The sequence below is a fragment of the Ornithodoros turicata genome, chromosome 4, assembly GCF_037126465.1.
Source record: "Ornithodoros turicata isolate Travis chromosome 4, ASM3712646v1, whole genome shotgun sequence".
NCBI lineage: Eukaryota > Metazoa > Arthropoda > Arachnida > Ixodida > Argasidae > Ornithodoros > Ornithodoros turicata.
Genome location: NC_088204.1, coordinates 79,645,011 through 79,672,989, shown reverse-complemented (window position 1 = coordinate 79,672,989; position 27,979 = coordinate 79,645,011). Strand labels below are relative to the sequence as shown.

The window sequence follows — 27,979 nt, the reverse complement described above, 5'->3', positions numbered from 1 at the left end:
CCGTTTATTCTCGATAGCAGCGCGTGAGTGAGTACGCACCGCCAGACGGTCTCATACTCTCGCTTCCAGATAATCAAGAAGTACGAGTTATGGCGCGGTTGGGTTCGTGTTTCGTTCTGTTGTAGTTGTGTTATGTTCTGTCTCTGGGAATTCCGCGTGTGAGGCTTTGAGTTTTAATGCGGATCGGCATTGAGAACATTAAGCATGAGGCAGGTAACTTGCTCGCATGGACCGACTAACGATTATGTCTTAACGAGTCCCATAGGAACCATACTTGTCAAAAGTTGTCCCAGTGGGTTGCATTCTGTGGGCCAGACTGAGGACGTTACGGATGATACTTTTAAACCAAACGAGAGGTAGGTATACGTGAGTCGTTTTTAGACGTAATAGACGTATACTGGCTCGCTTGATGATTATTAAGTACGTGCCATAATGTTTGCTCCTGTATAAACGAAAGTAAAACCGTTAGTTTGCAGGTGCGCATGCTCGAACAGAAGTACGAAGATAATGGTTATACCTACAAGCCGGTGCTGAGCTGTGTACGGTGGCTGAACTGTTACTTTCACGAACCAGAGATGTTGAAAGAATTGGAGAAACCGGCTTTGTGCAAGAGCGTGCGAGTTTCTAAAGGTATGTGAATTAGGTTGTGCGCTGGAAAACGACTTTTCGCAATCTTGTATTTAGATAGTCATAAGGAGAGTATCGGAAGCACCTGTATCTCAGAAAGTTGACCCTCCCAGATGTCTTGCGAAGTAACTACAGTTACTGTTACTAATGTGTTTCTCGTACAATGACTTCCAGCTGCAGCTGCTTATTTTTTATTTATTTTTTTTTGTGCAAATTCTGCACTAAAGAACTACTTACGTTGTCTTGCGCTACTTTTTGCCAGTATTTGCCTACTGCATACTGCTCGTGGTACTGAAAGAGCAGCGACCTCAGGAGGTAACGTACCGCAGTTCAGAAGCAGGCATGGTGGCATCCATTGACTCGGTCAGTTAACCAGGTCAATTGTGGGTTCGAATCGAGGTTCGACGTGGTGGGTTCAAATCCTACCACCGGTTGTGCTGTCTGAGGTTTTCCCTGGGTTCTCCGAAGACTTTCCAGACGAATATGTCGGCACAGTTCCCCCTGAAGCCGGCCCAGGGCTCCTACTAACCCCCCCTGTCCCCCACTCCTTCCTGCTGCCCTCTCTCCATCTGTACACATCTGTACGCCGCTCATACCCGCAGTTGCTTCACGACACTAACACGAAACTAAAAAAAAAGAAAAGACACTTAACAAGGACAAGGAGGAGACAACACGACGGTGTGCTAACCTCCAACAGTTTCATTGAATCGCGTCAGGATTCACGCGATTCAATAGAATATATCGCATGTGAAGGATAGATGTAAACAACGAGAATTAGCTGAGGCAGACCACGATTAGGGACGATATTGGCAGACGTCATGATGCTGTGCGACCGAAATAAGGTTTCTTGAAGACGGCTAGATCCTTGGCTTGATTCCTTGGCAGAACAGAATCCAGGTGTTATTCACAGTGATATCACGGCATCAAAATTACAATCAATCAAAAAGATTATTATATATTAATATTATTATTTTATTATTATATTATATATTATTATATTAAATTAACGATGAACAAATCATTAAAATGCTAGCAAGCAGGTGTAACGATGGCCCGTCTACGTACTTGTATTTTGTGTTCCTGTCCCAAGGAAATGCCACCAACATCAACACTGAATTGGACACAAAATTAAATTACAAATAACTGGCTGCACATTGAAACAAAACATTTTCCACAATGACCCTGAAAGCATGTGACATCATTCGTTTAACAGTAGTTTTAAATGCCCCGTAGTTTTCTTCTTCCCCTTAAAGCAAAGCATGACTATATCCCGAAAACCTCTGTAAGCATATGTAATGCATACATGGCCGCTAATACATTCACTGCGCAGAGTATGAACCGACCGATGGATAACTACCTGAGATATTTACTGAAAAGAGGGACATAGCGGGATAGTTGGTAAACGTTCATAAAGCTCCACAAAAGCCCGTCTTTGACTCCTGCAGGAGGGGATCATAAAAGGGGGACAAATAGGTTGTCACAAATAGCCCTCTATGCTGATAGTTATGATTCACTTTTCCGACATTTTCCCGAGAGAGACAAGTTGAAGGACTACAAGGATTTCGGTGAGATATTGGGTTTTACCCGAATTCTCGAAAATTTGTTAGATTTGGAACGATCGTGAAAAGTCGGATTTAACCCGAAAGAGAAGAACCCTATTTATGCTGCATATTAGCAAATTATTATGAATATTTTATATTTTTATTTATATTTATTTATTTATTTTTTATTTTTATATTATGAATATTTACTGAAAAATCACTGTAAAAAAAGGCAACTGCCGGCATGACGGAGAAACTAGATGTGACGTCCAAAGCAAGTGATCTTCCCCCACTGGTGGACTGGCAACCTTGGAGTGAGCAAACGCCGCAAGTGAGATCGGGCCACTTTTGGGGGGGGGGGGGGTGACAACTCGACACCTTTTTTTTTTTTTTTTTTTTTTCTTGTTTTCTATGCAAACTGCACACGCGTTGAGCGCAATATGACTCCGCCGAGGACTAGATCTTTCGGGAATCTCTTCGTGGTCCGTTTAAGATTTGTTTGTTTGACAATGAAAAAATAGCAAGCTGGTGAAGATGATGCATAATGCAAAACCCCGAGACTAGGGAACACGAAGGGACCTTCCAAACCTTCCGTAATCCTCGGTCCGGCCTTGAACAGACTGCTTGTTCCCCCGAAATGACCTCCTGTTTTGTTCTCAACTGGTGTTTCCTTCCCTTCTGTTTGTACTGTGAACTCTCGTTAATATGACCCCCGATAATCTGACATGCGCGCTTTACGACCATTCTCCTGAGGAACAATGCAGTGAAACCTCTGCAAATCCCCCCCGTTAATATGACAATTCCGCATTATGACCAAAATTCGCGGGAACCATGGTCATAATAACGAGAGTTCACTCTATATATTTCTTATTTATGAAGTAAAATTTTCAGCTGTGTTTGAGACTTCGTGTTGTGTCTGTCCCTTCGTGTTCCCTAGTCTCGGGGGGGGTTTTTACATTATGCATTGTTTGTTTGGTTTTCCATAGACAACTTCATTGGCGTCGTGTGGTCGACACTGTCTGACCAAGTCTCTTTCGGCGAAACCATCAGCTACGGGGCCCTGGCAACCCTGTGCAGTCGCCACGGAGCCGCCCGGGCCGTCGGCACGGCGTTGAGGCGCAACCCGATCCAGATACTAATCCCTTGCCACAGGGTTGTCCGATGGGACGGCGGGACGGGACACTACTCCGGAGGACGGCGAGACACCGTCAAGGCCTGGCTGCTCGAACACGAGAAGAAAGGGGTGTAGACGCGTAACGGAAGGTTGCGACGAACTGTGATATAAATACGAGGGAATGGCATATAGATTTATTATTGATGTACAACAATGGGCATAAAGATGTATCCTCCGAAAATGTGCTTCTAGAAGGTTCACTTGGATAGTCTACGCAGACGAGCTGCTGGTCCTCGGTCCGTCGGCTTTGACTCTATCCTCTTGGCGTCTGGCTGTGGAGAGAATGAGACACTGCGTGAGGGCAATGTTGCCAACACAAACGAGTCGGTAACCACTTGGATAGTTTGAGCGCTTTGGTTATCGCGCATGGATCCGGAAATGCTTTTCGTCCGGCCGGTCGGAGACGACGCAGACGACATGAGACACACCAGTGTGTTTTAGCGTCGATAGATGTTTAAGTGTAACGTGTGATGCCACAAAAACTTCCTCTTACGCTTGTGTTCAGAGAAATTTTTACATGCTTCAGACCTAAAGCCGAAGGTTTCGAGGGCCTCACTTTCGTGGCCTGCATTGGCATTGAAAATCAGGAGCATGCAAGGTTTTGTCCTTTTATTCTACATAATGTCTCTGTCAGTGCTCAGTTCACCTTAGGACATCTGCGTGACCATTTGTCAAACTTCCCACATGACACTATTCTTTGCAGTGGGTCAGTAGAGGTACTTTGCACCAGAAAAGTGCATGCAGTGTCTGTGCCTTGTTTCATGAAGTAAGTGAAGTAGCTGAGCAGCACAGCCTAAAAAAACCATCTATCATTGTAGCTTCCACCTTGGAAACCCAGAAACTGTTTTGAACTTGTATGGCTTCCAGCTTGACATTGTATCACTGGTGATGTGCCCGTGTGTGAGCATCGTGCATCTTACCGGCAACACTGTGAACCAGCAGGTGAGGTCTTCGGATACGCTCATGACAGCCCCAGCATTGTCGAACTCCCCGCAGTAGTTCGGTGCACTGAACACTGTTACTAACTGGAATGGTATACAAAATGGCTAGGTGTCAGTCTAAGATATTGGATCAGGGGCATTCGAAAAGGCTCCACTTTCTTGGATTAGAAATGCTTGAAAAAGTTCTGCTTTCTTCACGAAAGGCTCCCGCTTTATTGGTGATAAGCACTCGAAATGTTCCCATTTTATTGGATCAGAATTTTGAAAGGTCCTGCTCTGCTGGACCAAGTGCATATTTTATTGGATCAGGAACACTCAAGAAGGTTCGGCTTCTTTCATGAAAGGCTCCCGCTTTATTGATGATAGGCACTCGAAATGTTCCCATTTTATTGGATCAGAACTTGGAAATGTCCTGCTCTGCTGAAATAAGTGCATACTTTATTGGATCAAAAATGCTCGAAAAGGTTCTGCTTTCTTCACGAAAGGCTCCCGCTTTATTGGTGATAAGCAGTCGAATGTTCCCACGTTATTAGATGAACTTGGAAATGTGCTGCTCTACTGGACCAAGTGCATACTGTATTGGATCAGAAATGCTCGAAAAGGTTCTGCTTTCTTCAGGAAAGGCTCCCGCTTTATTGGTGATAAGCACTCGAAATGTTCCCATTTTATTGGATCAGAATTTTGAAAGGTCCCGCTCTGCTGGACCAAGTGCATACTTTATTGCATCACAAATGCTCGAAAAGGTTCAGCTTACTTCACGAAAGGCTCCCGCTTTATTGGTGATAAGCACTCGAAATGTTCCCATTTTATTGGATCAGAACCTGGAAAGGTCCTGTTCTGCTGGACTAAGTGCATACTTTATTGGATCAGAAACACTTGAAAACGTTCTTTACTGAATGGCTTCAAAGGCTTTTGCTTAATTGGACAATAGGCACGCGGAATATTCTAATTGTGTCGGATCAAGGAGAAGAGTTCCCCCCTACTGCTCCATGTGCACTTGAAATATCTTACTAGGTCACTGGGTCGGGGATACTCGGAAGGGTTCCATTCTATTGGACTATGCGCACTGGAAAGGGTTCCACTTTATTGTATTAAGCCACTCAAAAGGTACCCACTTTATCACACCAAAGGCACGTGAGAGGATTGCTTTTTTTTTTTTTTTTGCTTTGTGTTCACGTTTTTCTTGATAAAATGCTGCACAAAAATGTTGACTTCGGTGTGCACCTTTTGTTAAGCCTTGTCCGAAATGATAATTGACCTCTGTCGATATCTGATATCCAGTTCCCTTGGCTGAGACAAGCTTATATGCACTCCCACAGAAACCTGCATTGAAAAACTCCAAAACGGAATTCATATAAGGTGTGTCGTCAAACTCCTACCTGCCGTTTCTGGAAGAACTGGTAGCCGTCTTCGACGACCTGTTGAAAGATAAATAAAAATTGTGACACTGCAAAGTTCATGTAAAGGGTTTGCCCAAGACATGTTGCTACGGAAATGCCCTGGGGCCCTATCCTGGTCAAAGTAATCTACCTCGATTACTTGAAATTTCTTCTGTCATTGGTGCACAATCGAAAAAGGCGTGAATATTAAAAGTGGTTGACACCTTCTATCAACCAATCGCCCCACGTGTTATCTTGGAAAGCGACCCGCCTTATCGGTGTTTCCTCCTGAGAATCCGAAGACCACACCTGTGATCTGCCTGCCCTGCCTTGTTGGTTCGGTTCTTAGGTGTCGGAAACAGAAAACTCTACCGGCGTAAAACTGAATTTCGTAGAAAATGCGTGGAAAAGCGCGCTCGTAATTTCCTTTTTTGCTGTTTGTCATTTTTCTTGACGTACAGGTGTGCAAGACGGCAATGTTTGTGTGACACCGTGATTGTACTTGGCATTTATAATTCGGTATGTACCCGTGAGATGGCGCTGATGGCAGGCAACAAAACTGACAAAACGATAAAAGCGCGAAGGATCATTGCAAAGGGTCGAACGGACAGTGTGGCGCGAGCCGTAAACGCGTTTATGATAAATCGGTTCGTCCTTTAAATCTTGAGCTTTATTTATGAGCTTTTCTTTATATTTTTCTGTGTGTTCGTGTGCTCGATATGTGAAATGATAATTCGCATTTCAATATGCTTCTTTTGCTCGTGAGCTGTGGGGGTGGTAATGATACCGCAAATGAGCATTGATAGTTTTACTCAAGAAACAGTGAACTTTGATCGAAGAGTTTTTTGTATGCACACCGCTACGTTGCAATAACATTGATTGTACGACGTATGGCTCGGACGACGCTTCGAAAAGCCCGCCGCTTTCACGCATACGATGCCGCGATCGGCGCAGAGAAACGGTGTTACGCGGTGCTTTTTTCTCATTATTAAACACAAACGAAGAAAGACATGAATGTTTTGTTGTGACGAGCACATACATACTTTATACAACACAATAAACGGAAATGCACATGTGGACCCATCACGAAACCCATCGCCGCTCAAAGTAATCGACCCTCTTTCGCTAGATTACTTTTCAGCTTTGAAACTAATCTTTTACGTCATTGTTACGTCAAAATGACGTAGGGTCGCGGTCCGAGATTAGGGCCGAGAGGCTGCGAAGGAAAACTAGGTATAAATTTCAATTGAAACGGGCGGGATTTAAGGGCGGAGTATTCCATGGCAGCCCCGCCCTACAGCTTGTGACGTAAAGTAATCGAGGTCGATTACTTTTGACGAGGATAGGGCCCCTGGTGTGGCAGACATGGATAGTTTCGGTGTCGACCGTTGACGATACGGCGTGACCTGACCCACCATGGGACAGTGAAACGATAACCTACCTGATGAGCCCGCACGACGAGGCTGCATCCGTGCTTTTCGAGAAATGCCCTGACAACGTCGCCGCCGAACGTGTAGGACACGCCGCGATCGTTTTCACCCCACCCCGTGATGTCCTGCAACAGAATACAATGGTACCAAGCGGAGTTGTAGTACTTCCATACGGCAACCATTCATGGTCAGTAAGGGGGAGTCGCTGACCTCGTCGGGATCGGACCATAGCAGATCACAGAGCAGACCGTGGTTGGGCACATCCGTCGGTCTCGGCAGGTCTCGCAGCTGAAATGAACGAAAGGCGGGGAGTAGATCATTATTGGTTCCCTTTTTCTTTCTGTCTTTTGTTGTTGTTTTTTATTTTAGAGCGCAGCTCTTAGGCGCCCGTTCCCGGGTTGAGCGGCGTCGCCGTTGTAACCGGCAGAGCGCACGAGGAGCGAAGCGAAGGATGGAAGTACGGGAGTACGTGAGGAGGAAAGCGGCGGGGGAGCGTACGGCGAGGGTGAAGGAGCGCGAGGAGGAAAACGAAAAGGGCTGAGGAGGAAAGTGAAGGAGGAGGGTGCTATACTAGAGCAGTCGAAGCCGCGCTCGGTCTGCGGCTTCTGCCTCTGTATAAGCGCAATAAAATACGCTCGTGACCATCAAGAACTGGGATAAGAGTGTTACCTGAAAAAAGTACTATGTGTGGGATATAAAAACAGTGGTGTATAACTCAACCTCAACAGCTGCGCTCAAATTTCGCATTGACGAGTATAGTAATCATCCAGCGATTTTTATAGCATCAACACCATTATCATCGAACTCTATTCGCGACTCCAGCGAAGCCGTAGCCACCTGGTGGTGGAAGTGGCAACCCTCGAGTCCAGGTTCGGCGTGCGCCACCTATAGTTGAGCGACAAATGAAGAGTGGCGAGCGAAGAGCAAAGCTGATAATGCTCAAGTTAACCGCTACGAGTCTTATGGCATCTTCGACTGGCAGCCACCGACCGCTTTAGCGCGCTCTATCTTCGACTGATCAAGACTGAGCGCTCTGTCTGTCTGTAGGTCTGTCCGTCCGTCCGTCCGTCCGTCCGTCTACTCAAAACGGTCCGCCTAGGTAGCTCAGTCGGTGGCGCGTTGGCCTGCTGAGCTCAAGGTATCTGGTTCGATCCCGGCCGAGGGCGGTAGCAATGTGGGGGAGGAAAACATGTCTTCCAGCACCGTGTGTAGGGGATTTCCGGTGCACGTGAAAAGTACCCCAGGTGGTCCAAGCAGTCCTACCCTGTGGCACGTGCAACCTGTCGCCACACAAACATGGGCAGACAAACCTTACGAGTAACATCGCGGTACCATATTTTTCTGACAACAGCTTCGGCAGTTATTTCCTTTTTTCCGCCGTCTTTCTTCCTCCAGCTCGGTCTTGGTACCTCCAGCATTGGTACCGCCAGTCGAAGATACCATTAGAAAAGAAAAAGGCTGCCCAGGAAACTTACTTGGTTAAGACTAAGCAGATCTGGTGAAAGGCCACCATGCATGCAGAAGATGGTACCTTCGACTAGGGCAGCTGCAAGAGAAGAACGAACACCCATATAACACGTCGCATGCGTGAGCGCTACAATATGGCGCGAAGCTGCGAAGGCCTGCCATGCGTGCTCTAACGGCGCGGGGTTATTTTCCGGATCATCTCTTGCCGTGATGCAGCTCATCTCGCATACCGGGCGCAACCCTACAAGAGTGCGCATTCCGGACGAGAGTCATGCACGCAAAAAGCTGCTCCAACACATATTGGTACGTTCTGGCTTCCAACACGTTCGCATTTGGTGTCTATACAGGGGTACGTTTCTCCGACCCGCAATTTTCAGTCGTTTTCTCTCACAATATCGAGCGCCTCATGTATGTAAGCGTTGCAGCATTGACACAAAACAACGGAATATACGTTCCCACAATTCGTTCCCACAGAGAAGTCTCTCTGTCATGGTCTCAAGTAGTACCTCCTCGATTCAAAGCCTTTGGAGTCAGACGCCGAAAGCAGTGCTTGTTTCGTTTGTTTGTTTATTCTAAATATTTACCGACATACGTATATCTTGTGCATATTGATTTCATATTCGTGATATACGCGTAACTATGCTAGAAATCTAGCATTCCACAGTGAACGAAGACACCTGTAATCACTTAGGCCGCATAGGCTTGAAACAGAACAAAACAGGATTGATTTTATGCGAAGCAATTGCATTCAAAAGCAATCGCCTACGCGATTGCATTGCGTTTGTGATGAGGTTTGGCTGTGGTCCTTATCAGATCCGGCTATCTTGATCGATAAATGGCGACACACCTGGCGAGTACGCTGTAGCAGTCACGTGCTTTGGCATGATGGTCGAAGGCTTATGGATATGCTCGGCGCTAAAATCGAGCAACGAAGCGTGTTCTGCTAGTTCCTTGCTACCTTACCAATCTAAAGGCTTTGATGCCGACAGGAGGCAGTCAATGTAGCTTCGACAGCAGTCTATGGTGGGGCCTATGGTGCTAACTATGAGAGAGCTACATTGAGCAGTTCACTGCAATCATATGCTCATGTTAGGAGCAACCTCTGGTACACTATACACAGTGCAGCCCCTACTGTGACGTACGTATTGATCACACTTCCTATACATATTGATCATTGCTGCCCTCTTGTTCGTTGCATGCGTAATCTCCACTGTATTAACTAGTACAGTTGACGGACTGTATTTCGTTCGTGTCACTTTGTTCTTCTTTTGTTTTTTCATATGGATCAGTTGGGAACGTATCCAGTTACTCGTACCGATGCTGCGAGTTCAAATATGTATAGCCTTGGAGGCCAGCAATGTCGTGGCATGGCACAAGTTGCTTTGTGACATCCAGGTTCGTTGTGTTTAGGTTGTGTTTTGTATCGTTTGTGTTGTTACTTGTATCGCTTGTACTTAAATTGTTTGTGTGCTCCACTGCTGAAGAACAGGGGCTGGGACTCGTCAAGCCACACTGCGTGGCTTTTTTTTCCCACTATCCTGGGCTTACTGTATAGAAGTAAGCAGAACAAATAAAAGTGAAATCAAATGAAATGAAAGGTGACATCCTCCGCGAAAGACGTGTGTCAGAGTGTGCCGTGTGCAGAGATTCCCGCAGGTGCATGGGCAAACCACAGACCGACCGACCACTGTGGCCTCCTTCATGATCGTAGTTGCCTCGTGACGTAAAACCCAGAATTATTACTATTATTATTATACGTAACGATTAGAATAACCTTTACTGCTACTTTCTGTTCATTCGGCTCATTGCATATGCAGTAGTCTGGTCGTTACGGCTAGGGTGTTCCATAATGGGGTCTCCAGCACTATACCCCAACAACACAGAATATCCTCAGGATGTCTAATGGATATCCCTCAGATATTCATCAGCCGTATGAAGCGTTTACGACATTATTCGTACATCCTGAGGATATTCGGTGTTGTTGGGGTAGAAACCTCTTGGCACTACGTGGCGCTACCCGAGCACTCACCTACTGGCAGGCAGTTGAAACAGTCTGTAAACGTCTTCCATAGTTTGATACTGTACCGTCGCTTGCATTCGTCGTAAAACCCGTAGATCCTGGAAAGACGTTTGTGACGTACTGCCCGCTGGTAATGTTCCCGTGTACGAGGATATATGCCGTCTCTCACCTATTTATTGAAGCACACTCATGGTTTCCTCGAAGAAGGAAGAAGTTGTCCGGGTATTTCACTTTGAAAGCTAACACTAGGCATATGGTTTCCAAGGACTGCTTGCCTCTGGAAGAACAATAATGCCTCAGTACCGGAATAGAAGCACACCCTAAGAGAGGGAGGGAAGGGGAAAGAAGGGTTGACAGCTTCTAGTCCCCTGGGAGTTGCAATTACTCCCCATTTTAGTCCCTGCCTAAACTTCCAGGCATTTATAGTCCCAAAAGAGACTAATGGTTGTTGCAATGTGAAAATTATTCGTTTCTTTCTTTCTTTCTTTTTTTTTTAAATTTGTTTTAGCGCTTGTACTGTCCAACCATAGTTATACCGTGTTATAAACGGAAGATTCCCCGTGGGCCAGTCTAAGACCATCCTGGCTGTTTGTGAGATGACAAAATTCGTAGAATTCCTAGTTGGGAAAAACGGAAGGGCATTTGAATAAGCCTCCAGAAGAAAAAAAATGACGCTATAGAGAACTGACGCGTGGAAAATATTGCAATATGGCCGAGTAACTTAGTTAATTACATTTTACAATTACTTGACCAAAAAGCGGTAACTTTAGTTACAGTTTCTAGTTACTTTCGTAAAAAGTAACTAGTTACCATGACAAGTTACTTGTATAGCTTGTATAGTTGCTACCCAAGACTGCCCGCTCGTTCCTCAATCCGCCCACGTCTGTTCACTTCTCGTAGCGACAGTTGAATCGCGGCGCTAGGCGGGCTGCGTTCACGCGGGGCAATTTTTTTCCAGCAACTAGAAGGCAACTCGAACCAACGTCTTATGAGCAACTTCGAGACCGTGTTCACACGTACCAACTCGGTAGCTCCACACGCGACCTACTACTATACTAGTATAGAGCAGGTCGTGGCTCCACCCACAAGCAACCTCACTGCAATCGGAGAATGTGGGTTCGAATCCAACAGATGGTGTCTTTCCTCTAGCTGCTGTTTATCAAATCTTAGTCGGTTTATTACGCCAAAAGATCACCATTATCTTTAAAAAATGGCTATTGATATGTTTGTGTGGCGTTAGTTAAAAAAAAAAAAGAAGAAGAAAGTTATTCCTCAGCTGCACCTGCAGGATTTGAACCCACGAACGAAATCACATCACGCCATCGGGTGTCACGTGACAGTGCTCCCCTCTCGCTGATTGGCCAGTGCACGAGCAACTTCTCACAGGATTTCGCTCGGGGAGCGATTCCGAATGGTTCGAACCCCGTGGAAATCCCGGAGCCGGCTGATGCTGTCTGGGGTTTTTCCTGGGTTTTCCTCATACGGGGCTTTCAGACATATATGTCGGCACAGTTCCCTTAGAAGCCGGCAGAGGACGCACATTCGCCCTTTCACCGCCACCACCACCACCAGATTCCGAGCAACTCGAGTTGCTGGAGGTTGCCGCGGTGTCGGCCGACTGCCAGCAACTCTAAAATTGCTCATAGTTGCGGGGAAAAGTTGCCCCGTGTGAACGCTGCCTAATGCGGAGTGAAGTCTCGGGAGAGTTGTGTGCAGGTACCGCTAGGGGCACTACCGATGAGCACCCATGTGGGACATCGTTTCGGTTTCTGCACCGATAGCTCCCCTGGCGGTACCTAAACACAACTCGCCTGCGTCCGCCATGTTGCCCTATTCTGATGCACGGAGGCCGACGTTCTCGTCGCTCTGTTTATTTTTTTACGCTGAGCATGACTTCCACGATTTTTGCCGTAGATTTCGCACGCATAAATGCACCACCGGAAGTTCGTCAGTTAAGTAGACAACAAGCTAAGTGCGCAAATGCCGGTTAGGTTTATCTGCGCACACCCTCTATATATCCTTACCTATCCACATAATCCCCTAGGAAGAGGTAGTTTGCATTGGGTGGACAACCGAGAGCATCCAGGTGTCGTAGCAGATCACTGAACTGTCCGTGGATGTCGCCTACTATGTTGACAGGAGCAGCAAGTTCCAGGAGCATCGGTTGAGACAGGAAGATCTCGCGAGCGGCGCTGCATAAAGCCCGGATCTGCTGCTCCGATAACTGAACCTGCGAGCGAAGAACCAGTCGAAAGATAAGAGAAATACTTTGCGAGAAATGTGTCGGTGTGCGATATAAGAATATCATTAGAATATCATATCATTAGAATCATTAGAATATCATTAGAACATCATTAGAATAAAGTTGCTGAAAGTTGCTGTTGTTGTATCGCCCATTGCATGTAGATGTCGTGGGAACATTGAAAATGTCACAGAAGACATTCCATAGCGAAGTACGTTTAGTGACTATTGAAAATGCAATGGGTGATACAGTGGAATGGAAAGTGGTGTAGACATTGGCTGTTGACAGCTTATGATATGAATATTATAGATTCGGTTGCGTGACTTTTATTGTGGCGATAGCATATGCAGTACGTCATTAACAGCCAGTGGCGGATCCAAGGGGGGGGGGGGCGATCGCCCCCTCTAAAACGCTAGGTCATACATTAGTTTTTCCTCTCACCCCTCTCCAGTTACGCGCTTCAACAGAGAAACCGCCCCCCCCTCCAAAGCGAGGGTGTGGATCCGCCCCTTTACCAGCAGCTGCTGAGTACCGAAATCTAATCTAACTTAATCTATCCTGGAAGCCTAGCCTAGCTTAGCCTAGCCTAACCTAGCCTAACCTAACCTAACCTAGCCTAACCTAACCTAACCTAACCTAACCTAACCTAACCTAATAGATACTAGCGTATTTTTAATGGGACATACAATCTTTTTTATTTCTCTCTCTCTCTCTCTCTTTCAATCCTTTCCAGAAAAGACCAGTTTCTGTGAATCTGTTTGTAACGGCCCCGCTTGCTGACCTCAAGTTTTCTGCGGTTCAAACCTGGCTGAGGACGCCAGCAACTAAATGACATTGTACCCAGACACATCGTTCTTCAAAACCGCCATTCTTTCCTGCAAGCAATTATTAAAAAAAAACATCTCATCATTAATAACCTTCATCGTTCCATAGACGGGTAGAAATCCAGCGAACCCGTAGGAAAGGAGGAAAGGAAGTTGCCTCAGGACTAGATCCGCCGATATTTCGAACAGGGACTGTTCTTCTTCTGGGCACCATCCTCATCATTGGCATGGTATTTAAAGGGACGTGTTAAAGGTTCACGCGAATAGACGAGTTCAGAAAATCCCAGTGCTCTTTGCATCCTGGGAGCTTACTGAGTGGGGGAACGAAGAATAATCCTTCACATTTCGTTTTCGCTGACCTTGACACGTCGTAGACAATGGACCGGTATGGAAGAAATCGGAACAATTTGGAGGCCACCCGTTTCTTTCGTATTAGTAAACTCCCACAGTTCAAAGCGACGCTAAGCACTCTGGGATTTTCTGAACTCGTCTATTGTGGGTCAACAGCCCGGGGAAAAGAAAGGGCCCGTTCAGGCTTTTACGGCCGAAGTGCATGACCGCTTTGTCAGAGTGCGGAGGGGATCATGTGAATGAAGTCATCTTTGCTCCAGACCGAGGAGGAGGAGGAGGAGTGTCGTTGGGAGGAACCCGAGAGGTCTGCCTGCCTGATTAGGCGGCATGTTTCTCGGGAAGGGAAAGGTGGTGGAGAGGAGGAGAGGAAAGGGTGAAGTGGAAGACCGAGCGGAATCCGCTCGGGGGGAGGATAGCTGCGTCCATGGGCCGACTTCAGGGGAACTGTGCCGGCATACGCCTATTACACATCTGAGGGAAACCCAGGAAAAACCCCAGACGGCACAGCCGGCCCGCGGATTCGAACCGCGGACCTCCCAGTCTCCAAGCGCACGCGTTACCGCTGCGCCACCGGAGCTGGTTGCTCCAGACCGGTTACAGGAATGCGAGGTTCACGTGAGATTCGAGGTTCGTGACCAGCTCCGGTGGCGCAGCGGTAACGCGTGCGCTTGGAGACTGGGAGGTCCGCGGTTCGAATCCGCGGGCCGGCTGTGCCGTCTGGGGTTTTTCCTGGGTTTCCCTCAGATGTGTAATAGGCGTATGCCGGCACAGTTCCCCTGAAGTCGGCCCATGGACGCAGCTATCCTCCCCTCGAGCGGATTCCGCTCGGTCTTCCACTTCACCCTCTCCTCCTCTCCACCACCTTTCCCTTCCCGAGAAACATGCCGCCTAATCAGGCATGCAGACCTCTCGGGTTCCTCCCAACGACACTCCTCCTCCTCCTCCTCCCTCGAGGTTCGTGAACCTCGCATTTCTGTAACCGGTCTGGAGCAAAGACATTCACATGGAATTCAAAGCAATTCAAAGCAATTCACATAATCCCCTCCACAGCGGACATGCAGTGCACTTCGATTGTAAAAGCCTGAACGGACCCTTTCTTCCCCCCCGGGCTGCTGACCCACAATTCGCATGAACCTTTAACACGTCATATCTAACCCTTTAGATACCATGCCAGTGATGAGGACGGTGCCCAGAAGAAGCACAGTCTCTGTTCGAAATACCCCTTCCCTTCATCCTTTATCGTTCCATGTTCGGTTTCAACATCACCTACCTAGCGAATGCCCTTTATAATTCATTTCCCAGGTAATATGGTATGCGCGCGACGACGGGATTATGAACCAAAGAGAGAGAGATACACGTACGATGGCTCTGCACGGAATTTGTAACAAAACCTTAACCAAACGCAGAATCCGCGTTCGTGGGAGGGAGGTCAATGAACTGGAGGAGCACGGGATGCAGAGAGTATGGAAAGCAAATTCTCCGGGATGAATGTGGATGTGCCGGAACGCGTTTTCAGTCCGTTATTCTGCAGGTGATCCCATTTACTCCGTGTCGCCTGCAACTCTGTCGTCTGCTCGCTGTTGCGTTTCTGTTTCGGTCTCTTTCTCTCCTTCATTGAGAAGTATCCACAGAGGTCGTGTTCGGCTTTTCACCGACAGTCTCCTCTTCCACTTCTGGGTCTTATCCTCGTGTCGTGCCATTCATGGATGGGATGGATGAAAAATCGATTTTGCTACCGGCGTGGGTTAGAAAATGGGTAGGATCAGGAGTTGTCGAGCGCGTTTTTTATACATATATATATTTTAACGGCGCCTCCGAAGCTTTATGGCTCGGAAGAGAGATCTATTGGCGCCGAAATTGGGGAAAGAATTCGGGAAGAGGCGCGGACGGGATGAGGCGCGATGTGGTAGTGTGTTAAATGTATCATCGTGTTATTTAACATGAATACCGCTAGGAGGAGTATATATTACGTAGAACATTTTACATGTAGAATACTACACAGGGCAGAATATTACGCAGAACACTTTGAGGAATACACAGTAATAAAGGGACTGTTTATAAGCGCGACCACAGTGTTCAACCTGAGAACTGCCTATTATCTTATTGGCTGCTATAGCTAGCCGGATCACTTGACGCCGTGAAAAGTAGTGCACCCCCCACTGAAACTTACAGGTGCCCTATAGGCGAAACCTGGAGTCGCTGCAATTTTTGTGGCGGAGTAATTCCGTTACGGTTGACGCACTACATTTTATGCCGTTCTTAGACCGATTTATGTACTATAGGACCAATGTCACGGTAAAGGCTGCGAGGTAACGGGGTCGAATCCCACCACCTGCAGTGCTGCCTGACGTTCTCCCTGCGCTTTCCAGAAATCGTTCCAGATAAATGGTATAGCGCATGCAGTTCTCGCGAAGTCAGCCCGACACCCACACCATGTCTCCTATCTCTCCCTCTCTTCTCTTCACCTGTTCACATATCAAGGCACGGTTGTCTGGTGTCGTCAACGCTGAGATTTCTCGCTCGCGCTTCACCCTGTTACAAACAGACAACATACAGGGTGTTCAAAATTAAGCTTTCACGAGCGCTACGCAAACGCAGCGATCACATGAAACCGGATGATAACTTTACGCTACTTGTGTAAGAAACAGGTGCTGCTAATTATGTAGCACCTGTTTCTTACTCAAGGAACAGAAAAATAGCAGCCAGTTTTCTTTTGTTCGCCTATTTATGAAGTGCTAGTGAAAGCTTAATTTTGAACATCCTGTGTATAGCCATAAAAACAAGCTCCTTAACGTCATCTCCTTGTTGCAGTGGCGTCGGAACTATTTTTCCACTGGGGGAGCGGAAAAAATGCTAGTATCATCATCATCATCATCATTTATTTTCCTTGAGGGCTCGCGCAGGCAATACAGGGGTGGTACACAAATTGAAAACGTGCTCCAGGTAAATTACGACATGCGCATACTTGTACAGCAGACCTAAACTAACATTGCTGAAGTAATGTGTACGAATATGTCAGTGAGAAGATAATGTTAATATAATTACAAACATAATTTACATAACTGGGGGAGCCGTGCTACCTCATCTGTAAATGAGGGGGAGCCATCGCTCCCCCTGCTCCCCCTGTTCCGGCGCCCCTGCCCTGTTGTCGTCCACGTTGTAATCTCGAAAAGTTCCAATTACCATTTTCCATACGCAATCAAATATTCCACATAAGCCATATAAATAGTCCTTATTTAATCATGGTCCGCGGAAAGGAAAAGGTCAAAAGGCCACTTTCCTCTCTCTCCCTCTGTCTCTGTCTCTCTCTCTCACTCTCTCCGTGAAATTAACCCTCACGCTGTGAAACGATTAGGAAGAATATGGAGAAACAAAGAGGAAGAACACAATGGCAGTGGATGTTTTGGGGCTTCTTGGATCCCATTTCCCCGTGGATAGCCTGGGTCGATATCCCGCTAATGAAGCTCAATTCGATGGCTGCAAATACCACCGCCGCTACCGTGGGAATATCACACACGGAAATTCACCCGGCACGCCACCCGGTGGGGGGGGAATCCAATACGAGCTGACACTCGGGGGATTGTTTACTCGGTGCGTCATATATGTGGACGGGGTGGATTGTATATTCGGGAGACGATGTGATAGTGTCGTATATAGGCTGCGTAGGTCTGACTTTCCCGTCGCTTGATTCCGTGGCTATAGCACCGCGGCACAACTGTGGCCTTGAGCGGAAAGAAACGAAAGCCTCTTCGCTCTAAGAAAAAAAAAAGGGAGTAGAATAGGGAGTAATTGCAGCTTCTACACTCTTAAAAATGAACTTCACCGCATAGCACGCTCCTAGCCAACCATAATCTCGAATGATATCGTTATCTGCCCTGATTTGTTGAAAACGGGAGGCGTACGCCTTTTTTGTGACACTTATGCTGTTCATAATTGTCACAAAAAAGGCGTACGCCTACCGTTTTCAACAAATCAGCGCAGATAACGATATCATTCGAGATTATGGTTGGCTAGGAGAGTTCTATGCGGTGAAGTTCATTTTTAAGAGTGTAGTACCCTAGACTGCAATTGCTCCCCATTTTAGTCCCCTATCCCCGACATTTACTCCCCAGGACTGCAAATTGTCACTGAACTTCACAAATCGCGTCTTCCGAATGCAACAGTCTACGTAAATATGTGCTCTTGGTCGCTTTGATGGCATAAAGCTGTATAACTCAGCCAACTTAGCAATTTTCCGCCAACACAGAGTAAAAAACAGCGCATCTTTCTTCGCAAACTGTGCCCTATGTATGGCGCAATATTTTATATCACTCGATATATCACGGCTGACTGTTTGATTCGAAGTATTTTCAGTGCACGCGCACGAATTTTGTTCCTGGGACTCTTAGAACAGAGCGTGAAATGCAGTCTCCACTCTGTGACATTCATTTACACCCGTGCATTTACTCCCGAAAGGGTCATATCTTTTGTGGCAATGCGTTTATTCACCAAAGGGAGTAAAATTACTCCTTTTTTTTTTCTTCTTAGAGTGTCGTTGCTATGGGAAAATGTATTACGAACGGAGTACGCAACTTGTACGAAACGCAAACGCAATACCCCTGTCGCACGGGCAGTCTTTAATGGTCTTTGAACATACGCGTAGCGCCATCCAGCGTGTGATGTGTCAACCTGTCAGAGAACATTGGATTCAATGCTCTTGGAGAAGTTGACACGTTACACGCGGGGTGGCGCTACGCGTATGTTCCACGTGGACATTGGTTTCAATTATCATTGAAGACTGCCCACGTGACAGGGGGTATAAACCGAAGGCAACAGGGAACTATAGAGGCCCCAATGACTATACAACGCACGCTATACGCAGGCACTATGCAGAATAAACTATGTGCACAACACTAGATACATCTAAAATGCATTGTCCAATACATGGCCTGGACTATAGGCTACACCATATGTATGTATACCTTAGGCCTAGAAGTTACACAATGTACACTATGTACGATCAAAGCGGTTCTGCCACGATTGATACATGGCCGTCCTCTTCATTCTAGGTAGACCCTATTGTGGTAGACCCTTGGTAGGTAGGCTCTCTAGTCGTCCGCCGTTTTTTTTTTTTTTAGTTCGGTCTGAGCACTGCGAATCGACTACGGCTATATGAGCTGCATACAGACGTGAACAGATGGAGACAGAGGAGTTACCACGCGTCCTGGGCCGCCTTCACGGGGAACCGTGGCGACACGGTTTCTCGGTGTCGGTGTGAAACCGCGGGGGAAAACCTGAGACGGCAGTGCCGGTGGCAGCATTCGAACCCTCCACCTCCAGGTCTTCAGCGTCGTCGCGAAGGTTCCACCGACTACGTCGGCTAAAGTGCGTTATTTTCCGGTGTGGTGGACGGGCATTGTGTCGGTACTACGGCGGAAAACGAGTTAGATGCTAGTGTGATTACTTTTTCTTTTCTTTTTTTGCGTTATAATGGGTACAACGAATAAAGGTACTCAGGCGGAAATTTTACGACCTCAGTTTCACAGAAAAGCCAGCTAGAATGTCGGGCTCGCTGTTGCGACGTCACAGCCACCCGCAAGATATGCCCGTCAAATGGAGGAATATTTAATGAAATCCACAAAAGAATATATGCAGCAAAATTGGGTGACCCGGAGAAAATTAGGGTATTTTGTACGAAATTAAGAAAGCATAGGTTATTTCAAAAAAATATAGGGAGTCGGTGAATTTAGAGAAATCTAGGAAATTAGAGCCGTTTAGGAAGATTTACGGTAAGTCCGAGAAATATGTAGCGAAGCACTGCATACTAATTGGTGTAATACGCATTGAATTACGGTGCGTTGAGGAAATTGTGCGGTAGAATTCGAGAAATTCGCAAGAATGTTTATTACATTATAGGGCACATTTAGTTAAGGAACCAAAGATAATATTTCGCGAATTAGCCTAGTGATATGCAGGAAATCCAACAGTGAAGCCTTCTTTAATATTCACAAGCTTCATCGTGTAATCATGTAGTAGTCTACATTCCTTCACCCGAAGAAATGTAGACTACTATACATGAAAGCTTGTGAATATTAATGAAGGACTGTTGGGTTTCCTGCATATCATTACTGTTCTGGACGCTGTCTGTTTTGTTCACCTCCCTCTGCAAATTAGCGCAGGTAAGAAAATGTACGGAAAGTCTCACTCAAATGTATACTCAGAGAAATTCCTAAACATTTCTAGCAAATTAGAGTGACTCAGAAGAAGTCATAAAAGCCCTTTTCGGAAACCCAGTGAAATTAATTTAGGAGACTCCAGGAAGCGTGCTATATATTTATAGCAACTCAGCGACGCACATTAAGTTTTATTAGAGAAATTACCGAAGACGTGCGGCAAATTGGAGCAATTCCGGGAAAATCTGGGGAAAACGCTCTGAAACATAGAGTATATATGTATATATATATAGAACAAATAGGTTAATATATCAGACGGCTACGAAGTTGAATAAAAGTGAAATTATAAGACTTGGACTACAGATTACAGGAACGTTAACAAAAACTAATTTATTTAATGGGCAATTTAACACATAGATTAAAAAAAGGAATGGTCGACGTTTCGACAGTGGCACTGTCTTCGTCAGGACAAAAAGTCCTTTTTGTTTTTTTGTCCTGTTTAAGTTTTTGTCCTGACGAAGACAGTGCCACTGTCGAAACGTCGACCATTCCTTTTTTTAATCTATGTGTTAAATTGCATATTAAATAAATTAGTTTTTGTTAACGTTCCTGTAATCTGTAGTCCAAGTCTTATTATTTCACTTTTATATATGTATATATATATATATATTTAGAGATCGCAAAGCGTAGCAATTATGGGGCATGTATTTAAAGAAATTTTGGAAACTCACGAAAATGACTCGCACAAAATAGCGGTTTTGGGAGAAATCTTGTTAACGTATAGGAAATTAGAGTAATTTAGGGAAACGCAGGCCACTGATGTCCCTTTAGTATACTGAAACTGCCAGCTTACAGCAAACGGCCGCGTCCGCTGTCGTTACGATTGGCCGTCTTATAACCAATGGAAGTGACTGCAGCGCCTCTGACGTCATCGCTTAGGGAGACACTGTGCTGAAGAGTCTCATTAATTACGTGCTGGATTATACGCTGATGCCGACGACCGTCCCCGCTTTTCCCGTGCGGACGTAAACATCTACGCTTTCAGTGCCTATTTTGGACGACTAGCACGTCTATTGCCAGTAAACAGTAAATGAAAAAAAAAACAGCTATACTAACATCACCAGTAAAGTATGGAGTTTTTTTTTTGTTTTTTTTTTTAAGCTTTAAGAGCAGTACAGATGCTATTTTTGCGGGCGAGTTACGCGGCCAGCCGGACTTCTTGTGGGAAAGAGTATGTAACTGCTGGACCGACTAATTACCTAAAATTCATTTTAATTCGATGTTTTCGCGAAAATGCGCCACAGCAGAATTGGAGGCAATCATTATTTGATTCCGCACTCTTTCTTAAAAATCCCGAAACCAGCACGTTTGTTGAGAAATAAATAGCCAAACTTTGGTATGCAAATGAGGCGAAACCAGAACTACGCACTTCTCGAGCGCAGGGACGGCATCACTTTCCGCTTACCTTGGCCGGAAAGCGGTCTATGTAGCCAACAGATCAACGTTTATTCCAATCAGCTCGATCGCTACAAAGCACGTGACCCTCCGACGCGAACGCCCTCTCCCCCTCTTTTTTTGCACTCGAGAAGTGCGTAGTTTAGGTTTCGCCTCATTTACATACCACAGTGTGGCGTTTGGCGATTTATATCTCAAAGTGCGTGCTCATTTCAGGGTATTAAAAACAAAAAAGAGGATCGATTTAAATAATGGCTGCTATGTTGCTTTTACCCGAAAACACCTTTTTAATAAGTTAATTAATGAATTTGAGGTAATTAGTGGTCCAGTAGTTATACGCTCTTTCCTACAGGATGGCCGCATATTCCATCCGTGAAAATCGCGTCAACGTATAGCTTTCGTGGCTTTATAATAAAAATTCTGCAAATCATAAAAAAAAATGCCCGGTATGGCACCATTTACAAACTGTAAAGCGGCGCACTGGACGCTAATCGCAAAAAACGGGCTTCTTCTGAGGCTTTTATATCGTGACGTGTAGCACTTTGGAGTGTGTACCTTGTAATGTGAACCCCGACTACAGAGACAATGACACGTTGCTTTGAACACCTACGCGCTTGATGAACCCATAAAAGCTGCAGGACTCCACGGTTCTCACGTCCTCGATCCCAGAGGAGCTTAAAAATGTGAATCAAAATGGCCCTTGTCTGTGTAGTATTTTTTTTTTTTTTTATTGATTGCTGTAGCCGCTGGCAGCGATAAATCTCGATCCAGTCGATCATGAAGGCGGCGAGCTTCCCCGCCTTACAAGGGAGTATTGCAGTCAAAGCACGCTTTAAAGGCGGATCTTCGTCCATTATACGGACCAGCACTGAAGTGCTGCAAATGCTTTTATTTTTATCTGCGCGAGGAGGTAAGGATCACGTTTAACCTTAACCTGAAAGCGTATTACTTTAAGTATCGGACGTGAATGTTCAAAAATGAAAAAACAAGTTGGTAAAAACAACTAGATGGTGTGAGTGTTGTCCGTGAAGGATATGTGTGTATAAGGTGTTTTCCTGACCAACACAATTTGTCCAGATATTAAATATGTATATGTGTGGTCCTTGTCAGGGCACGAGAAATGTGAATTGGGAAGTAATAATGCGTCACGATACTAGCTATTTTCCTTGTTTACTAACCTATTTGATTGCTATTTCTTTCCCACTCAAGTTTCTTCTGTATGTCTGTGCGAACCAATGAACGATGCTGTGCTGTGCTGTCCATCTATAGTTCCAAGTCACGGTAACTTCGGTAGAGTCATACGCATTAAGCTTTCACTTTCCGATAGTTCTTCTCTTTTTTTTCTTTTTTTTTCAGTGTTGCGCTTGTTACCGAAATGCGGTATCGCGATACCTGTACTCATTACTTGAGTAAAAAGTATCGAAATACCGATATCGATACCTCTTTTTTAAAGTAACGGAGCACCGCTATCGTTACTAAAAAAGTAATAAAGAAAAGACTTGTAAAACGGGACAATAGCACTGCCTTTGTCTATTGGTCTGCCTTGGTCTATTCACTAAGAAGTGAATTTGGTTATATGAACTGCAATTATGCTTGAAAAGGCGTCTTTACCAGTTCATGTACAGCGTCGAGGCCATTACTCGTATTTTTCACCGTTTAAATTGTCACGTATTTTTTTAGGTTAGATAAAAAGACATTACTTACTAAGAGAAATATAGAGATCGAAAGACCACAAAATCGCGCACCTTAACTCATGACACATATCACGGAAGATTACATAATGAAAAAGCGCGCCAAATTTCACCGCCTCGCTGGAATATCAGTACTGAAGCGTTGCTCTCCAGAGCGCTCACGCCACTTCGTCTTTGTTTCATTTTGTTCTCCCATAACCTAATTCGCGTAATAAAATTACTGTCCATATTTCTAAAGACTATGTAACGCCACGTTGCAGAGGTAAGCTGCCAGTCATCTCCTTCTGTACCGCTTGGAGCAGGTGACTTCTGCAACCTGCACTTCCCGCTCATTCGCTACTTCTGCTTAGATAAAGAAATAACTGACTACCATCTGCGACGATAACAAATGCTTATTGGTCAGTCCGTTACGCATAGAAGCTCAAATGCATTTCTATCCGCACTATTTTGAGCACCTTAGTTCGCGTCTTGTTGCGACATTTTTTGCCGCACATTCTTTCTGAGTAAGTATACTATCGTCACGTAACATAAAAACGACAGGTAACTTCGTAACACATGCAAGTTCTAACGCATCATTCCCCACACCTGCGTCAGCGCGAGCAGATGAATTAGTGTCTTCTGCATTCCTTTTTCTCCTGCTTCTGCTTTGGCTTTATTGAACTTCTGTCGTCTGCTTTGCCTCTAACGTTCTCGCTTCACCTTTTTTGGCACAAAACGTCGTTTTATCTCGTCTGTCACGCACGTAACCTCCACTTACATCATTTCCACGCATCAACAACGTCTCGTACCCGCATGCCCTCGTCTTCTGCAACACCTTTTCCCGCATTTTCCCGATTTCTGCTATCGTAAGTGTCGTCTGCTTACCTGTCTAGTTGTCGGCTGTCCTTTCGCAGCGAGCAACTGCTCCAGCGCGCTATCCACGTCCAGCTCGCCGCCGGCCATTGCAACCGACGGCGGCGGCCGGTGAAATCCCGCAGTCGAGAAACACCGAAAAGGATGGCGCATGCGCAAGCCGGTCGCTGCGCTCCGGGGGCATGGAAAGGGACGGAAGGGATGAAAGGAGGCTAGTTGCTATTCGCAGACAGCGCGACGCGTCGTTCACGGTGTTAACTGCGAGTGACGCATCATAAATTACAGGAAAACGTGGCCGTTTTTAGTCATTGCGTCGCAGATGAGAATAGAATGGGGAAAGGAGATTTTTTTGCAGGGCCTTCTACCGTTGAAGGCGCGCAAGGAGAAAGGGTGTTGTTTTGAGTGCGTCGCTGACGGAACAAATAACTTTTCGCTTATTAACGTCATAGATACTGACGATAGCGATACTGTGGCGTGTCCTTCTGGATCGCTATTTTTTTTTTTTTTTTTCAGAACGGCAGGCAATGGTCCCGCTGCTATTCTTTGCATATGTAGAGCTTTTCTTTGTCTTCCCAGTTTCTACGCGGTGTTAAGAACGACGTAACCTAGGAAAACCCTGCAGCGTTTTCAAGCTTACCCATCTAATCAGTGCATTGTTCTTCAACATAAATAAACAGAAAAGCAAGAATTTTTTTAATCGACAGAACACACAAACCTCCGGAATTACGTGCTATTGGAAAGGAGGCAGCCAAATTTATTGGGCAAACAACCCATTTCTTGCTTGTCTTTGCCGTGCCTGTCGTCGTGCCTGAAAACCAATACGAATTCCTGAGCGCTTCTATTAGGGTCGGAGGAAGGTCAAGGTGTCTTCCCTTTTCTGAATCGATAAACAGGTTGTCAACGGTCTTATTGAGCAGCGTGAGTAAAGCGTCTAATGATAACATCGATATGTTTGGTGAAAGGAGATGTACTTAGAGGAAATACACTTTGGTGGAGAAGATACACTCAGCGTTTTGACTATTCCAGTGTATAAAGGTTTCCGTGGGTTCTTGTGGTAAAATTGGGTGCTGTATTTCTTTAAATTTAGAACTGGTGGTACCGTGTCAAAGAAATGATACTTTTGGTCAACGTTACGCCCGACGCTCTACGCTTTCCAGAGGAGCTTTTCCGACAAATCTCGACAGTGTAGCCCCTATATAGTCTAATGCGCATACCCGCCCCCCACCCCACCCCGCCTACGCGGCCGAACGCATACAGCACCCACCCCTTAGTAGTAGCTCCAGCTAAGTGCCAAAGACTGGGAGGTGCTGGGTTCGAGTCCTTCCACGGGCTATGCTGTCCGAAGTTATCCTCGTGTTGTCCGGCAGACTTATACCAGACGAATGATGCATACCCCATGCATAGCCCATGATGCATACCTCGTCCCCCACACTCTTAAAAATGAACTTCACCACATAGCACGCTCTTAGCCAACCATCGTCTCGAATGACAACGTTTTCGCCCCTGATTTGTTGAAAACGGGAGGCGGAGCCTATTGTGTGTACATTATGCACGGCACAGAATAGGCTCCGCCTCCCGTTTTCCACGAATCAGGGGCGAGAACGTTGTCATTCGGGATGATGGTTGGCTAAGAGCGTGCTATGCGGTCAAGTTCATTTCTAAGAGGGGGGGAGGGGGGCGAGCCTACCCTGCCATCACCCCCCCTCATTTCTAAGAGTGCAGCACTCCTTGCTGTCCCCTCTCCATGTGTGTACACCGTTCACGGCCACAGCCGCTTCGCGGCGCTAGCTAACGCGTAATAAAATATGGTAAGTTCTTATCCTTCTGTTCATAAACATAAAAACATCGTATACTTGCAAGCAAATGTTTCGCTCTCGTGTTTGGTTGTCATCGAAGACGCGGCCTGCGGTCGTGTTATGGTTGAGCGGCCAAGGCCCGTTCCGCTCACTGGCTTCTCCGTGCGTACCGGATCACCGCATGGAAGCCTGGATACCAGGATGAAATACCGGAGCTTGGCGCGCATTGTTTGCGTGTAATCCCCGACAGAAAGCAATCGCTCATCCCGTGAGACGTGGTCGCCGTTAAAAGATGCGCCATAAATAACTGAATTCCCTCGCTGATATTGCACGTTACTTGGATTATGATGGGCAAAATATGTTTTTTTGTACAGAGGCAAGAACAAGGGTACGGACTTTTCTGCCGTCGTCGTATCCACAAGTCGGCGTGGGGAACCTGGAAGGATGTTTTTTTTTTTAGGAAGTAAAGATGGAGAGGATCAAAATTCGGGAGTAAGGCTTTATCGTAATTGTTTCTGCTTTTCGGCGAAAACATTTTCGACGATGTCTATAGCTGGCACAGCGAAAATAGGCGAAAAAACAAACGTTGAGCAATAGTAAGTTTGAAATGGTTGGCGTTGTGGGAACAGAACTTCACCACATAGCACGCTCCTAGCTAACCATCATCTCGAATGATATCAGTGTGTCCCGATTTGTTGAAAATGGGAGGAGGAGGCGGGACACATTATGCAAGTCCCAGATAGGCTCCTCCCCCCGATTTCAACATGACTGATAGCATGATGGCTGCACTTTTAAAAATGAACTTCACCACATAGCACGCTCCTATTCAACCAACAACCCGAATGACAACGTTCTCTCCCTTGATGTGATGAAACCGGGGGGGCGCACGCCATTTCTGTGACAATTATGAACCGCATAATGCCACAAAAATTGCGTGCGTACGCCCCCCCCCCCCCCCCCCAGTTTCAGCAAAGCAGGAAAAACAACGATGTCACTCGCGATGATCGTTGACTACGAGCGTGCTATTTGCGGTGAAGCTCATTTTTAAGAATGTGGCTGTAGATGCCATGTACTGCTTGCGATACAGTTGTTTGGAATCGCCTGTCAGTAGTTCTGCAGCCCAAATCCCCCCCCCCCTCCCTTGACTGCCCCTCGGACCTTCTGCTGCACGTGTTTATTACTCAAAGTGAATGATATTGCAACACCTGGAGATTTCAGATGGGATAAACCACGTGATGCTGATTTCAGACAATGGTGTCGCAAGCAGTACATATATACTAACATATAGCGTAGCACCACATATATATGTGTTAGATTTTTCCAGCCCGTTGGCTAACGCAGCACGCGATGTCCTTACATCGTTCCGGGAGCAGCCACTGCAAGGAAATGTCGATGGGTCCTGGAGGGCTTCTCTCGATCATGGAGACCCTCTTGTGGGGGCGAGCAATATCGTACAAGTGCAGGAGTGCTTCGAGCATTGTATGTGATCTGAAGAGCTCGTGTGTGTCCGGGTTTGGAAAACAACAACAACAACAAATTTATTTGTACGACGATGAATGGTTTCTAACCGAAAACAAAGTTACACCGACAAAACAGTTCTCCGAAACGTAGTTCTGCTCGTCTCGTACTGGCTCACTTTTCGCCTTCCAAGGAGCCCTCAGTTGTGGATAGTTGGTTATTCTCGCTGCAGTTATATAAAGTATTGATAAAAAAGTATTAAAGTAAAAAATATTAAAACTCTTAGAAATGATGGTGGTGGTGGTGGTGGTAAACCGGCTTGCCGTTGTTGGCCTCACGGATGTGGGCTGCGTCACGACTATAGCCAGGATGAACATATAGCACGCTCCTAGCCAACCATCATCCCGAATGACAACGTTCTCACCGCTGATTCGTTGAAAACGGAAGGCGGAGCCTATGTCGTCGCATTATGCACGGCACAAAATAGGCTCCGCCTCCAGTTTAACAAATCTAGGTAGAGAACGTTGTCATTCGGGATTATATGGTTGGCTAGGAGCGTGCTATGTTGTGAAGTTCATT

At 46.0% G+C, this 27,979-nt stretch overlaps 2 protein-coding genes across 3 annotated transcripts; one reads left to right on the top strand and one right to left on the bottom strand.

Annotated features, from left to right (window-relative positions):
• Positions 1-58: 58 nt before the first annotated feature.
• Positions 59-3,469, top strand: LOC135392053 (methylated-DNA--protein-cysteine methyltransferase-like). Its single transcript, XM_064622685.1, has 3 exons — positions 59-356; positions 470-630; positions 3,155-3,469. The coding sequence occupies exons 1-3, from the start codon at positions 205-207 to the stop codon at positions 3,415-3,417; spliced, it is 576 nt and encodes a 191-aa protein (XP_064478755.1). The 5' UTR covers positions 59-204; the 3' UTR covers positions 3,418-3,469.
• Positions 3,462-24,262, bottom strand: LOC135392051 (serine/threonine-protein phosphatase alpha-2 isoform-like). Of its 2 annotated transcripts, none has more exons than XM_064622683.1 (10): positions 24,159-24,262; positions 12,604-12,809; positions 10,749-10,856; positions 10,589-10,677; positions 8,568-8,638; positions 7,303-7,380; positions 7,104-7,217; positions 5,663-5,701; positions 4,263-4,367; positions 3,462-3,614 (listed from the first exon to the last, which is right to left on the bottom strand). In XM_064622683.1, the coding sequence occupies exons 1-10, from the start codon at positions 24,234-24,236 to the stop codon at positions 3,540-3,542; spliced, it is 963 nt and encodes a 320-aa protein (XP_064478753.1). In that variant the 5' UTR covers positions 24,237-24,262; the 3' UTR covers positions 3,462-3,539. The 2 variants fall into 2 exon arrangements, with proteins under 2 accessions (XP_064478753.1, XP_064478754.1); XM_064622684.1 differs by lacking the exon at positions 3,462-3,614 and adding an exon at positions 5,508-5,606 and having other exon boundaries at positions 4,279-4,367.
• Positions 24,263-27,979: the final 3,717 nt, after the last annotated feature.